This window comes from Pristis pectinata, chromosome 1, assembly GCF_009764475.1.
Source record: "Pristis pectinata isolate sPriPec2 chromosome 1, sPriPec2.1.pri, whole genome shotgun sequence".
In the NCBI taxonomy this organism is placed as follows: domain Eukaryota; kingdom Metazoa; phylum Chordata; class Chondrichthyes; order Rhinopristiformes; family Pristidae; genus Pristis; species Pristis pectinata.
This window is the reverse complement of record NC_067405.1, coordinates 49,121,964-49,135,877: the sequence shown is the minus strand read 5'-3', so window position 1 is coordinate 49,135,877 and position 13,914 is coordinate 49,121,964. Positions and strand designations below refer to the sequence as shown.

Below are 13,914 nucleotides of genomic sequence, written 5' to 3'. Positions count from 1 at the left end.
CAACGACAGCGTTAGCCTCCCTGCTGTTCTATTCTATGCCTTGGATAATAAAAGATCCCATATGCATTTATTGATCTCTCTATCTATCTTTCCTGCCACATCCAGGGATTTGTAAAAATGCATTCTAAGGCCCTGCTGCATTTCTCAGTATTCTACCATTTATTGTGACTACCTTTGATCTGTTTTCCCAGCCCATCTGCATTATCCAGCAAATCTCCATTTGACACTTCTGTGCTCACCCAAACAGTCTATGGGCGTTTCCTGCAGCTACATCTTCCTCATCCTCTATCAAAAAAAGGGACATTGTAATAAATCCCCCTGTAAACTGCTTTCCACTCACTGAAGGGCCTTTTGACCATTCCTTTGCTTCTTCCCGCTAAGCCAATTTTGGACTAACTTTGCACATTCCCTTGGCTGTCATGGGATTTTATTTTTCTGGTCCATCTGTCTCTTGGGATTTCCTCAAATTCCATGTTAAAATCCAGGTAGACTAAATTAACTATTCCTGTTGCCTCCTTAAAAATTTCAGTTGTCAAAACTCTCCCATGACAAATCCTGCTTTGATTAATGTGTGCTTTTCCAAAGGGCAATCCTGTCCCTCAGAATTATTTCCATCAATTGGATCAACAATTTGCCTGACAACTAAGGCTAAGCTGACTGACTATAATTACTTAGTGTATTCCTTTCCTTTTAAGCAATGGTGTCATGTGAGTCTTCTAGCTGCACACCATGTCGTCAAAAAGTGCTCAGAAAATCATGATCAAAGACTTTGCTTTTTTGTTTTCAAAGCCAGGGGGTATAGTTGATCTGAGTCTGCTAATTTGGCTATTTAAATCTTAGAGTTTATGGTTGGTGTGAGTGATTCCATAAATGCAGTGGTGCAAAAGATGGCATCGTGGTACAGTATCGCTGCAGCTTATTCTTTCTCATATATCCCCATCAACTCTCCTTTGACTTTTCCTGCCATTAAACCTGCATTTCACAGCTCCAGGGACTCAGGTTGATCCTGGTTTCAGGAGATGTCTGTGTGGTACTTCCATGCTCTCTGTGACCACATGAGTTTCTGCTGGATATTTTGGCTTCCTTCCACATTCCAAAAGCATGCTGGTAGTTTAACTGGCAACTGTAAATTATCTTAGTGCAGGTTAATGGCAGGAGAAGTCAAAGGGGAGTTGATGGGTATATATGAGAAAGAATAAGTTGCAGAGATACAGAGAAATAAGGAGAAGGTGTATGATACTAATGGGATTGCTCTTCTGGGAGCCAGTATGGACCCGACAGATTAAATGGCTTCATTCTGTATCGTTATGAGATATGATTATTTGTGTCTTTTGGAGTAATGACTTGCACTCGTAAAATGTTTATAACATATGAAACAGTCCACAGTTGTATTGTGTCGTGAATAACTTCAATACTTCAATAAAATGTTTTCTTCTCTCTTTCTTATTTCAGGCTAAGATAGCATTTCAAAAGGATTTAATAAAACCATTGGCGCCTGGTTTTCTTTCAAATCCTTTTGCAGCTGCAACTATGACCTCTCCACTTTCCCTCCACCCACGTCCTGCTACCTCGCTGTTCCAGACTACCGCATTAACACCTGCCCTTTTGAGGCCAGCACCTGGACCATTCGTGCATCTCCTGGGTCAATTCTCTTTGCGCCTTATTGATTCTTTTCTATCGTGGGACAACAAGAGGCCAGCAAGATAGGAAAACAAACAATTTTTTTTTCTTCCTTGTATTTGTCCATGCTGTGAAGTATACAGATTGACTCCAGGTCATAGGATCTCCATGAACAGTTTGTGATCTCAGTGCTGGTGTGATGCGATTTTAATTAATTTACCAACACTGGGTTGTGATTTGCAAGGGGACTTTGATGGAGTTAGCCCTTACAATCTTGTAACTGTTTTTATTTGGATTGAGTCTGTCCACAGATGGAATCCATCTACAGACAAAGAATAAATAATTGATTTCTGTTGCTGCAGACTTAACATCAAGCGTCTTCCTAATAAATAGAGGTGTAAAAAAACTATTATTGATATAAATGAACATCTGGTACATAATGTAATGCATTATGTGGTAAATTGTGAATTCCTTATGAACTGCGTCTGTAGTTTAAAACAACGTTGTGATGTCAGGGATTGTGAAATGCTGTTACAGACCTGAAGACAACACTGTTGTAACTTGTATAGTGATAGAACTGTTTCAGGTCTGATTTAAAACTCTAATAATAATTTATGTTTAGTTGCAGTGTAGTTGCTTGCAGACCTATACAAAACATGCTGCAAACTTTTACTTTTTAGCTTTTCTTCACTTCTTGTTTACGTTTAACACCTCAGTAAGTTCATAACTTGCAGTTAGCACAGCCTCATCAGATATAATTCAAATTCATATCTTTTTACTTTTGCCCTGTGATAAATTTGTTTTAAGTTGTTTGGTAGCATTTTTGCTAGTTTTGCTGCTAAATAATGTGAAAGATGCATTTCAAGTACCAACTCAATGTATTGCACAATTCATGATGATTCTCTAGCAGAAATTTTTAAAGAGATATTTAGATCTTTTATTTTACACACTCAGAAAATTTCTTCTGATCACAGAATTCTTCCATTGTTATGTTTAGCTGTAAAACTGCTGCATTAATTTGTGGCACTTCAATGCAATAATGTACAGAAAGTAAATAATTTTAGAAAAAAAACATAATTTTAGGCTTTACTGAACGTGTTGCAATACCATTTGCCTTGAAAATAAAGGCTAACGAGATATGCAGTGCATAAAGCAAAATGTTGGTGTTTCTATTTTTTGGTACTTGGAGGAAACTTGCAATTATGAGAAGTATCAATTAACTGTTTGCAAAATGTCTATGGCTTAATGCATGTCAAAATGAAACTTCCTCTGTGCCATTTGAGATCAAATTATTTTCCCTATAAACCTGTTCTTTGGAAAATTATTCCATAATTGTTCTCCTAATTTTAGTAATATTTACCATCATAAATACATCCACTCTTCGTTTAAATAAGAAATATTAATAATTAAATAATCACAGCCTATGGAAGTTATTTAACTGACACTGTAAATGGATCTGGCTAACCTTCCCTTAATTTTGATATTTTGTTCCCTTAGTAATAATATGTGCAGAAGGACTGAATTTTAATTATAGTAATATAGTTCATAAATGTGAAGATTAAGCATTACATTTTAGCTTCCCAAAGCTCCATTCTTCCAAGTGTAAAAGACATTAATAGTTAGCAAAGGCTTGCCTGGTCAGTAATAGTGAGTTTTCCCAAGAACGTTAATAATACGATAATAGCATTTGAGTTAGGGATGTACTGGTTTTACAATCGCAACGGTGGGAATAAATGGAGATTCACTGAATTTTTTTAAATGATTTGTTGAGATGTATTTTTACAATTCCTTCAAGTTTCTTTGTTACAATATTGTCTAAGTTCTTCTTTCTCCATGCCCCCTTTTCAAAACAAAAAGCTAAAAGGGTTCAACAAATCTTCAGACTTCAGAACTATGCAGAATTCTAAATAGCTAGGTAATATAGCATATGTACTTCAACCAGACTGTCCCAAACTTCATCAGCCAGTGTACCCCAAGAGAATATCAGGGTAATCTTCATATATTTTGTCTAAACAGCTTTAAAAAAGCTGTGTATCAAGTAATAGAAGGAAAGATTATAGAGTCAGTAACATTTATCAGCTGCATTTATCAGAAACAGACATGTTATCCGTTAAGGATGCACACCTTGCTCTAAACTCAAACTCACAATCACCTTATTATTATTGATCTTCTCTGCTTTCCTTCTTTCCCTCCGGCCATAGTATCCCAGTGATTTCACATTTAGATTCAAGACTTATGGGTTTGCTGCATCTTACCTCAACAGTTTCTTTTATCTCTGCAACACATGGACTCTTAACTTTCTGACACTAGCTTACTCATGGTTCACTGTTTTGTCCATTGACCATCAATGGGTACTCCTTCAGGCTCCTGCTCACTGATACTCCCTCATCAGCTTGCTCTGATTTGCTTCCTCAGTCTGTTCTCAAATGATTTCTTGCCTGGAGTTTTTTCTGGATTGTGGTGGATTTCTCAATTCAATTTCCCTTATTGGAACATAGCCAATTTACAAGATTATGGAATTTTAAATACAAATTGCGTTCAGCAAAACTCAAGTTTCCGTGTTCATTTTTTTATTGGTTTTGAAAACGTTATTCAGTAGCAACCTCTGCCAATAAAACTGCTGAACCCTTCTGTGTGAATGAATCACATTTGAGAATTTTTGCAAATTGCACTTTTTTCCAGACTGTTTTAAAGGACGGCTTGTGTTTTCCGCTATCCTATATGGTGGGCATGCAGTATCAGTTGGAAGGCAGCACGAATCTATTTATCTTATTGGAAGTTTAGTCGTAACCTCGAAATAAATGCTGCAAAAGCAAATATCCAGACTCAATGGTTTCTCTGTAAGAAATGCTATTGTAAACCTGTGAAAAAACTTTTACGTGATGTTACTTGTGAGAGTACTCTTTGGAATACTGATGTTTTATCAGGCAGGATTGACATACAGGAGCAGCCACAGCATTGATGTAAGCTGGAGCTGGCTTGAGAAGCCATCCGGCCTACTTGTGCACCTAGTATGTCTTCAATGACAATTTTGTATTTTTTAATTATTTAAAGAAACCTGACTACTGCACCTCAATCAAACTACAAAATAGTTTTTTATGTTTTTTTTTAGGTCACTTTCAGTATTTTAAAATGAACCACTCACTCTTTGTTCCTTTCTACATTTTGACATGTTTCTGTTTCCATTTCCTCCTTGTGGGCTAATTGCAATTTCCCATCAACTTAATGTTCATTCTGTAGTTAAAGGCACACATTGTTGCATATTGTGACCAATTTTGATTCATTGTAGAAAATACACTGAAGTCAACAGATACAATATAGGTTCATCATCTATTCTCAGAGATGGTAAACTATAATTATGGGGTTTTAAATAAGGGGGCTAACCTTCATGCATAAGACAAGAGCTCTGCTCTTAGTTTCTACACGTATAAAATACATTGATAAGGTGAATAGGAAAAGACTGTTTCCTCTGTTTGAGGAGCTCTGTCCAACATATTAATTTAAAATTGTTTTTGTTTATAAGGTACTGGAAATTAGCCTTGAACATTTTTGGGCATGGACGGGGAAGGACTGAAAGGTTTGGGTGCCTCCTCCTACGTTGAAACCAGAGGCTTCCTAGATGTTGGACCTCAGGCTTCATTTTAGCATTCCTGGTGCAGAGATCCCCAAGTGTAGGCAGCAGCTAGTGTCACAACAGCCTTCAGCTGTTGAAGGGGTTGGGAGGAGCTTCCGATTTAGTGATTGGATGCAAAGCTGGGTCATGCGTTGGGTTCAAGGATCTGATCTAACGTCAGCTTTTAGCAAAGGAAGGGTAGTTGACTTGGGTAGGCGATCAATGTTTTATGTGACAGCTGTTAGGAAGATTAATTTGAACCACTAACTTAGTTTCTCTCTCCACAGATACTGCCTGCCTACTGAGTATTTCCAACATCCTCTATTACATCTCAGGTTTCCAGATCCGCGGTGATTTGATTTTGTAGGTCTTTCGTTGTCATGCCGATCTCTGGGTCTAGTTTTCCTGAGCACATTCTGTGAGAATGCCGGTTGGATCGTGGCACACCTATAGTGGTGAGAGAACCTAAAATGGGTGTTAGTCCCTGACATGGAACTGAAAGAGACCCAGGGCCTGCTTTAACTATTAATAAAGGACACATGGTGTTTCTCCCTATTCCATATGGTGGACATGCCCTTTTGGCTGGAAGTTAGTACATGCTTCCTGCTTATTATTCTGGATGGTTCAGTAATCCAAGTTCTACCCCGTAAACAGATGCTGCTAGACAAATTTCTCAGCTGCAGAAGACTGCAACACATTGGATGCCGCCTGTGTGAAAAATGGTATTGTAATCCTTTTGTTAAATATTATGTGTAACTAATTGTGGGGTGCTGACATTTTATGGAACAAGTTCCTTCATGTTCTTAAGTTGTCTGATGCAAACTTGCCTCAGAATGAAGCCTCATACAATTAGTCAAAATAAATTGTTATGCCGAGTTCCATCTGTGAAAATGTCACTGAAGTATTGATCCTTGTGCAGTTTCTAGTAGATCTAATAGATTATCACAGGTGGTGGTAGCTGATCCAGTGCTATATTAGTATTGTTGTATTTAGTTAAAATAACAGGTGGCTTATGTAAATTAATGTTTTGTGAAGAATCTTTAGACTTCCTTTTCATAACTTATCCAGTTGCCCAGTAAGCCTCCATGTAAGCCTGGATTTTCAATGATTTTTGTCTGTATAGGATCTTGTTTCTAATTGCACAATTTAGTAGGTGAGCCATTGAACCATGAGCTCAACACCTGTCTCCTGCTAGTGCTTCTGTGCTGTGCCTGCAGTTGAAGGGGTTGTGTCAAGCCTCCCATTTCTTTATCTTGTACTTGAAGCCTCCTTGAAGCAGAGGGTGTGAGACAGCCAGCAACAGCATAGAAAAGATCACAGTGGATTCTTTCCACCCTCTCATTCTAATTCAAATAGTTTGCCGACATGGACTAAGTCTAATAATTTAGTTAAGTAAAAAGCTCATGAGACCTCTTCAATGTGATGTCCTTGTCAACTAAGAAGCTTCAACTTCCCTTGCCTGTCAGGGTAACTGACGAGCCTTAAACTTTCTTAAAACTGAGCAGTCCTTCTCTGAGCCTTCCTAGGGTTCTTAAGTTGGAACAGTATTCAAGATGCAGCTAAATCAAAGCCTCAGGTGAGAAAGGATGATACCCTATAAGTCAATGAGCACCTAGAGTGGTTGCATTGCTGGTCCTGCAACAATTTTGGTTTTGAGCTTGCTGTTGAAAACTTCATTTGCAGGTGCCACCCAAGATAAGGGGCAAAACCAAACCACAATGGAGCACATGAAGATTCCTGGGACCAGGTCCTCGTGGCCAGCGGCCCGGAAATTCCCACAGTGAACGAGCGGTAGTTGCTGGCCAGATATTGAAGCCCAGCATGGGTCCTGGGGAGGAGATGGTGATGGCTTGCTGGAGAGAGGCACCTTGTGTGAGTAAGATTAATGGGGTCTCAATCAGTGATCAGGAAGAAAATTGGTGGGTATAAGGATTGTTATTGTGGATGGGAGAGACGCTTACAGGAGAGAAGGTATGTAATGAGTCTTATCCTAGTCACATCCCAGCCTGACTGTTCTGGAAGTCCTCAACAATGGGCATAGCTGGGAACATCTGCCAGTTTGTCTGGGAATACTCCAAAAGAGAACGTGTCCAATGTGGAAGTCAGATCAGATGCACAAGGGTGATTCGTGACCGAAAGTGCAGGACTGAATTTTGGGTGAGGCATGACTGGTTCCCCAAATGTTTGCACTCATTTTCAACCCAGAAATATTTATTTTCAAATGTGCAGCCTGAAAACAAAAATAACACTAATCCATCTTAATGTCTTGGTTGGTATTTCCTGTTTCGTATTTACTTAAACCAGGCGATACATGTTGACATTGAATTTGATTTTACAACAGTTTTAAAGAATTTGTTACGAACCATAGCACCAAAATGCAATAGAAACATAGAAAACCTACAGCACAATTCAGGCCCTTTGGCCCACAAAGCTGTGCTGAACATGTCCCAACCTTAGATGTTTTTAATTTTTCCAATCTAAAATAGAAATTAAATAAATTCTTTAAAAATTAGCACTTCTCTTGAATTTAGTTCACTAATTTTCCTTAGTATATTGTAAAAATCATCAAAACCCCAATTTTATGAGAATTGCCAGAATTTAACTGTATGACTAATGATATTATCCCACATAACTTTGAGTGAGCTCAGGATTTTCATGCAAGGACAGAAGTCCCAAAGTCCTGGCATCAGGATTGCTTCCCAGTTCATTTCAATGGAGGGAAACTGTTGAAATAGACAGAGGTTAAGTAATAGTAATTTAGATTTCATAAGTTTTCTGAGTGTCCTAAATATAGGACTTTTAATGTTTTTAAATCAGTGCATGTTTTTGAGTCATTCAGAAACATTCACAATGTTAAAGTTTGTGATGGCTTTGACAATTCCAGCAAAGCTACAGGGTTCAGTTTACCTGGATTTCAGTCTTTCAAAGTTTGCTACTGGCAGGGCCTTTCCTGCCTCCACCTCACCCATCCTGCCACCAACCTCCAATGCCCAGTCACCACAAACACCCATCCTGCCACCAACCACCAGCCCCCTCCCTGCCACCAATTGCCACCTTCCCTCCCCACCGCCAACCAGCACCCACTCCTTCCCAATTCCAACCTCCTCCTCCCCACCACCAACCATCTCCCACCCACTCCAATCACCTCCCCTTGCCCCAGACACCACCCAGATTCCTGTTAAGGGCAAAGGCACTCAGTTAATCCATCTTTGAGATGAGGCTTTCCACTGACCACAAATTCTGGGCCCACAAATTCCATTTACTTTATTGATTGCTAAGATGTAGTATGCAAATTTAATCAATAGTGAGGGAAATATTGTGGCTTTTAAAATTTTAATATATTAACCATTAGGAAATTTCCAAAGCTTATTTGAAGAACCTATTTTTACAGGAGATTATATGATAGTGAATTCAAGGTAACTTCTGAATGTGTCTGCTTCAGGGGCGTTCACATCAGAGTTGGATCAGGAAGCAACTGTATTTTCTTATGGGATGTACTTAAAATGCACTGAAATCAGGGTCTGAGTGAAAAAGGATAAATAGACTAACTATGAGGACTTTAAATTAGTCAATAGGGGGATGGGGTAAGGGGTAGGGTTCCAAAGCCGTATCCAGAATAACACTTCAGACATTACAAGTAAATCAAAAGGGAAAAGAAAAGAAATGAGGAAGCAGATGTAAGAAATAACATTGTTCAAGATAGTTTTCTGCAAAAATCTGCCTTAACTAAATCTAGAATCATTGTAGCTAGTTTGCATTTCCAACAAAGTGGTAGGTCATGTTCAATTTGGTATAAAATTTAGATAACAAATTAGAAGTTTAATGGCACTCATAGCATGACTGAGTTCAATGTTGTTTGAAAGTGTTTGATCCTAGATTTAGTTCAGCTTAATTTGTTGCAAAGAAACAGAGCTTGTTGAAAATGAACTGGGTGTTAGAATTGTTTATAACTCTCTTCAGTAAATGGCATTTTGTGTGGTTTAATTTGAAAGATTTTTGTTAACCAAATGTAATAAGAAATATAAGATTTGGGTTTAGGTCACAGATCAGCCAAGATGTCATTAAATGGCAAAGCTGACTTCAGGGATGAAATGACCTACTCCCGTTTCTATATTCTAATTTAAGAAACTGAATAATGTAACGCAAACACATTCAAGGAATAATACAAAAAAAAGGGGAACAAAAAGGGTAAGATAAACATCTGAAAGTATTGGACATTTATTCATGATCCAAAGAAACAGTACACAGAAAGAAAATAGGATGGTGAGAATTTTGGAGCACATGGGAAGATATTAACATTTATATTGTTGTTCCTGGAATATAGTCGGCTTACCTTTATATTAGAGGACAATAGGGTTCATGAGCAGTAAATCAAATTGTTTATGTCAAATATGAACATATTGAAGCCTAAAATCTATCCTTACCTAAACCCTTGCTGTCCGTATTTCAAAATGCACCATGTTCATCAATTTTTAAATTTTCATCTTTGTTTTCAACTCCTTCCATGGTCTCACTCCTCCCTATCTCAGTAGCCTCCTCTAGTCCTACAGTTCCCTGAGATCTCTGTCCCATTCCAGTTACAGCTTCTTGTGCACCCTGACATTCATTGCTCCACCTCACCATGTCTTCAGCTGCCAACCCTTATTTGAAATACTTTTGGTGAAACTTACAGCCCCTCTACTTTTCTCCCTTTTCCTCAAAACCCACCACATTTATCAAGTTATTGTCCACCCCGTCTCAAAAACTCTTTGTGTCATATGTCAGTTATTGCTAAGGTAACTTAAGATGTTTTATCAATGTACATCATCATTATTGAATTACTGAAAACAATTGCAATAAACCTGGAAGATTATTAAAATGGAGAAAGAGATAAATGAGAGAAATTAGTGATGGATAGCTAAAGCATTGGGATACAAAAATGGAAAAGAGAACAAAATCATGAGTAACCCATGAGCAGACAAGATCATTTCATCACTTCATTTTTTCTTCCTGAAACCATACACTTCCTTGGCTTCTATCCAAATTTTGTTTCCTCCTTTATCTGCCACATGCTTCCCTGCTTTGTGAAGGTCTTGGTGCTGACATCTTTTTGAGGTGTCATTTCTGCATGCTTTTTGCAACTAGTACCCAATTTTGAGGAGAACAACCCCCCAACTTCTCTAATCTCTTTGTATAACTGAAGTCCCTCATTCTGATATCATCCTCATAATCTTCCTACACTCTCTAACACCTTGCTATCCTTCTTAAGCTGTGGTTACCAGAACCACACACAATACTCTAGTAACACCCCAATTTTTGTATTCAAAGCCAAATATCCTGTAATTTTTTGAAGCCATTTTATCAACTTGCCTTGCTAACTTCGGTGACATGAAAATGTGCACCCCTGGTTCCCCTGCACTTGCACACCCTCAATATGCTGCCTCTCCATGCTGCTCCTTCCAAAATGTATCAATTGCCACTTACCAGGATTAAATTGGAACTGCCTTGCGTCCTTCCATTTGAGCAATCTATCTATGTCTTCCCACAACAATCAAAAGGCAAAAATAGCTTAGATAAAATGTCAGACCTTAATTATTATACAAGGTAGTTGCACCGATCTGTGCTCCGTAAGGCTACTGTTTTTAACAGGAAAAACAAATAGAGAATAACATTACAACACTTAGCCACAATTCTCTGTTATTTTGTTTGCTTATTCATTTTTTCAGGATCTGGCATCACTGGCAGGTACAACGTATGTTTCCCATCCCTAATTGTGCCTTGAGAATGTGGTCGTGACAACTATAATAGACGGACATATAGGCAAGACTGGCGAAAGTTGGCAGATTTCTCATCTAGAGGACATAAGTGAACCAGATGGGTTTTTACAACAAATCCAGTAGTTTTTCAGTCACTACTGCTAAGATTAATTGTTGTTCCTTCCAAATTATTAACTGGATTTACATTCCGTAATTGCTATGGTGGAATTTGAACTGCCCCTCGATTGTTAGCCCAGACCTCTGCATTACTACTGCTTTAACCTAACTGCTGAGCCACCACTCTGGCTAAAGTTCCTTCCCAGCTTAGCTCCTTTCAAGAAGCAGTGAGTCTAACAGCTACCCCAATAAATACACATATCATTAAAGATTATTATGAAGTTCTTTTTGTTAAATTCATTTCAGAACATAATTAACACTCAAAATACAGCCATTGTCTACAACTACTATTCTGGTCTATATTCTAGCCGTTATTTTCAAGATTTCCACAGTTCCAGTAGAATCTTGCACGTGGGGACTGAAGATTCATAGATTCATGGTCATACAGTACAGAAACAAGCTCTTCAGCCCAACTCATCCATGGCAACCAAAATGCCTCTATCTACACTAATCCCACTTGCCTGCCTTAGGCCCACATTCCTCTGAACCAATGTTTCCAATAACTTCCCTATCACTGAGGCAAGGCAGAGGGGCAACATTAAGTATCTTCCAGTCTTCTGGCACCACACCCATGGCTAACAAACTTGCAAAAATCTCCATCAGGGCCCCAGCTATCTCCTCTATTGTTTGAAGGTTCCTGCTTTTAAATTTACTCCTCAAGAAAGGATTGAGACAGGACACTGACCTATAGATCAATTATTCAGACACTGGCAGTTTATGGGATACTGTTCACATTCATCTGAACTATAAATAGATTATAAAGGTTCGCTGTGGTTTAAAAGCAAAAGACTATGCCCTACACATTTGGAATCAATTGAGCAGGTCCTTGAGGGATAGCCAATTGATGTTAAGATTATCTTGAACATTCTAAGCATTAATGGTATTTTTTCAACTTAGTCCTTCACTATGCCTCTTCCTGATGTTAACATCCTTGGACCTGATTTTATCATTGGCTGATTTTAAACTTGCCTACATCCATTCAAAACAAAAAGAGGGAAAGCCATAGATGTTTCTCGGAGGAATTTCATCAAAAGCTTTTATAATTCTTCAATTGTGTCGTATTTGAAATATTGCAGAATATTGAGATCCTTTGAGACTTGTTACATTTCTTGAATGACTGTTGAGTTGCTCTTTGTAAAGAACCTTTTGTTGAAGTATGACCAGAAAATTTTCTGCTAGAAACTTGGTGTGAAATCTTCAATGTCATTTTCAATAAGAAGTTTGAAAATATCATCTTACCAAACTAAAGTAATTATTCTTCCTCTTTCTTAATCTCCCTCTCTTTAGTGTACCAGTTAGCTTCATCTGCTGCACCAAATTCAGTCATCTTGCCAGGGATACTTTCCAAGTGAGTGCTGATGGTCAGGGTGTTAATTGTAAGTGGGAACCATTAAAATAAAACACATACTCCAAGGTAGTTTAGATAGCTTTACTCATTTTAATCAAAATAGTCTCAGAATTATGTGAAACAATGTGTTGGTTCAGAAAAAGAAAGTGAAATAAGTTCCTGTAGATGGATGCACAGCATTACAATGTGTGACTGCATGTTCATTGAATACTGGCTGAGGCACCCGTTTCAATGTCAGTGCCTTGAATTTCAATCTCCAGTTTATTGGTAAGTCATTACATTGTGCACTGAGCTGTGACAGAACTGTCACTAGAGATGCAACATGGGAAGAAGATGTGACAGACACCATCTCCTCTTGTACATTACAATATCAGACTGAAACAAGACAGAGTGTTAGTTCCAGAACAATGCCTTTTCAATAATCCTTCTAATAATAACCATTCTGCGACAATTCTATTGGCTGCTTCTTGAGCACGTGCGAGTTTTATAATCTCATCACTTCTGAAAATAAAATTAGATTATGGAGCCATTCTTATTCTATGCAGACCATGTTGATTGAATGACTGATTGCAGAGTGTATTAAATAGAATTCTGAAAATATTTAGTCAAGTCTTTATTTGTTTTCTACCACAAAATCAAGTTTACCATCAGTACTTCTGGAGTTCGGCCAGAACCCACGAGAGCTGCAGTTGGAGAATGAGAGTGGCATGTGGCTGCTTTCTCCCAGGGTAACAGTCTTTCCACTCCTTTCCCATCCGTCACACTCTCAGCGGGACTGACTGCTGTGAAACAGGCCCAAACTCTTGGAAATGCTCACCATCTGTGAGCATTTACAGTATCCTTATAAATTAAAAAAAACTTTTCAGGAAAACATATTGGCTGTTAAGAAAGATCACAGTTCAGAATCAGAGGACAGGTACAACACAGGAGGAAGGCTCTCGGTCTATTGCACCAGTACCAGCTCTGTATAAGAGCAATGCAGCTAATCCCAATTCTCAACCACCACCACTGCCCCCCCATCTAAAATTGCAAACCCTATTATTTTATTTCATTTTAGATATTTGTTCAGCTCTGCCTTGAACACTACAATTGAATCTGGCTCCATTATTCCTGCTTCTAACCACTCTGCATAAAAATGATTTTCCTCATACCTCTTTTAGTGTCCCTATTTCTTGACCCCTGTACTAATGGAAATAGTTGCTCCGTACTCTGGCTGTATGCTTCATGATTTTCAATACCTCTATCGGATCCTCCCATAAGCTTCTCTGGTCCAAGAAAAATATCCCCAGCTTCTCCAATCTATCCATGTAAGTAAAATCCTTCATTGATGGAATCATTTTTGTAAATCTCCTCTGACCTTGGCTACAGCTTTCTGAGGTGTGGAGGCCCGAACTGGACACATTGTGGCTGAACCAATATTT

At 38.4% G+C, this 13,914-nt stretch overlaps 1 protein-coding gene across 1 annotated transcript in view; it reads left to right on the top strand.

Annotated features, from left to right (window-relative positions):
- znf385b (zinc finger protein 385B) overlaps positions 1–4,366 on the top strand; it is a 320,687-nt gene extending 316,321 nt beyond the window's left edge. The window contains 2 exon segments of the mRNA XM_052027186.1: positions 1,453–1,624; positions 1,627–4,366. Of these exon segments, the coding sequence (XP_051883146.1) occupies positions 1,453–1,624; positions 1,627–1,667 (213 nt within the window). The 3' untranslated portion in view covers positions 1,668–4,366.
- The last annotated feature ends 9,548 nt before the right edge of the window (positions 4,367–13,914 follow it).